At 48.1% G+C, this 1,275-nt stretch overlaps 1 protein-coding gene across 1 annotated transcript in view; it reads left to right on the top strand.

Annotated features, from left to right (window-relative positions):
• Window positions 1-362: 362 nt before the first annotated feature.
• SARC_10905 (hypothetical protein) overlaps window positions 363-1,275 on the top strand; it is a 3,077-nt gene continuing 2,164 nt past the window's right edge. The window contains exon 1 of the mRNA XM_014295031.1: window positions 363-1,135. Coding sequence (XP_014150506.1) covers window positions 376-1,135 — 760 coding nt within the window. The 5' untranslated portion in view covers window positions 363-375. The remainder of the gene's footprint in view (window positions 1,136-1,275) is intronic.

Here is a 1,275-nt window from a genome sequence, read left to right as displayed (position 1 = left end):
CAAAATAAGAGAAGAGATTTGAAGTGCTATTATGAGGCCGTGCGTGTATGTGATTATAGCCACCGAGTGAATCACGATACCTTTGTGTCGCTCCGTGCACTGCTTAGTCTCCTTATTGCACTGTTCTGCATTCAGCTCATACGTGCATGTTCAGATATGGAGGGGTAGAAATAGGGATTTGTTGCCATGACTACGTGGTAAAGGGCTATTACACTCATCACTTCGCAAGTATATACTTGACGACTGGATGACCTCAAACGCGTGTCGGATACATGCTTTATTCACTCAGTTACAATATACCCTGTTTGCTGTTTGCCCACCTAGTCTAATTATGCTTCGCACACACTGCCCTCCATCAACCGCAGCGTTACTGATATGAACACCGGCACAGCTCTGAAAGAACCGCTGGTGCAGACCATATACGGTTCAACATACTCGTACGATGGGGACCCTCGGCGTATTGAATTAGGTGCGTTTGAGTTTGGATCGAGCGCCCTGGAGTGCTTTTTCGTTGTTGCCAAGGCTTATCTGGCCGCAGAATACGGACTGGTCACGCGTGTGCGTTATGGCGGCGGTAGTGGTGCGGTGGGGAGGTTTTTACTAGAAAATGTTTCTTGGGATGCCGATACGCGCCGATTAAGCGCGACACACACGTGGGAGAATATGACCGCAAATGCCAAAGATGAGGAAAATGCCACAGATATAAGTCCACCACAGACAGTGTGGGAGTTCGATGTTGTTTTCGCCATGGGGCTGGAGACGACCGAATGCGCACACATCACATCTCATGTATGCGATGGTACCAGTGGGGACGATGCTGTGGATAGGAGCGAGCAGAACACAACACACACCAGCAGCTCACACACACACACACACAGAGACACAGACAGAATACACTCTAGCACCACAGAAACCGACACCAACCAAGTACTTCCTGAAAGGGCACATACACACACACACACTGTGGTAGGTGGAAAGGGCAGGTGTAGGGGGCGCTGCAGGGGACGTGCGCGTGCGACGGCACTTCATCTGGACCACTTATATCGGTTGAGAGACCCGCCTAGCACCATCTGGGGGTGTGTGTATGGGCAATTCGACACTATCGGGATGGCCTCCTATCATTTCGATCATCCAGGTAGGTCGATATAGTGGTTGATATCGTTCATAGATGATTGATATTGATCATTGTTCATAGATGTTTGATATCGTTCATAGATGATTGATATTGTTCATAGATGATTGATAATGTTCATAGATGATTTCATAGATGATTTA

Source organism: Sphaeroforma arctica, assembly GCF_001186125.1.
Source record: "Sphaeroforma arctica JP610 unplaced genomic scaffold supercont1.1435, whole genome shotgun sequence".
Lineage (NCBI taxonomy): Eukaryota > Ichthyosporea > Ichthyophonida > Sphaeroforma > Sphaeroforma arctica.
This window is presented reverse-complemented; position numbering and strand designations above follow the sequence as displayed.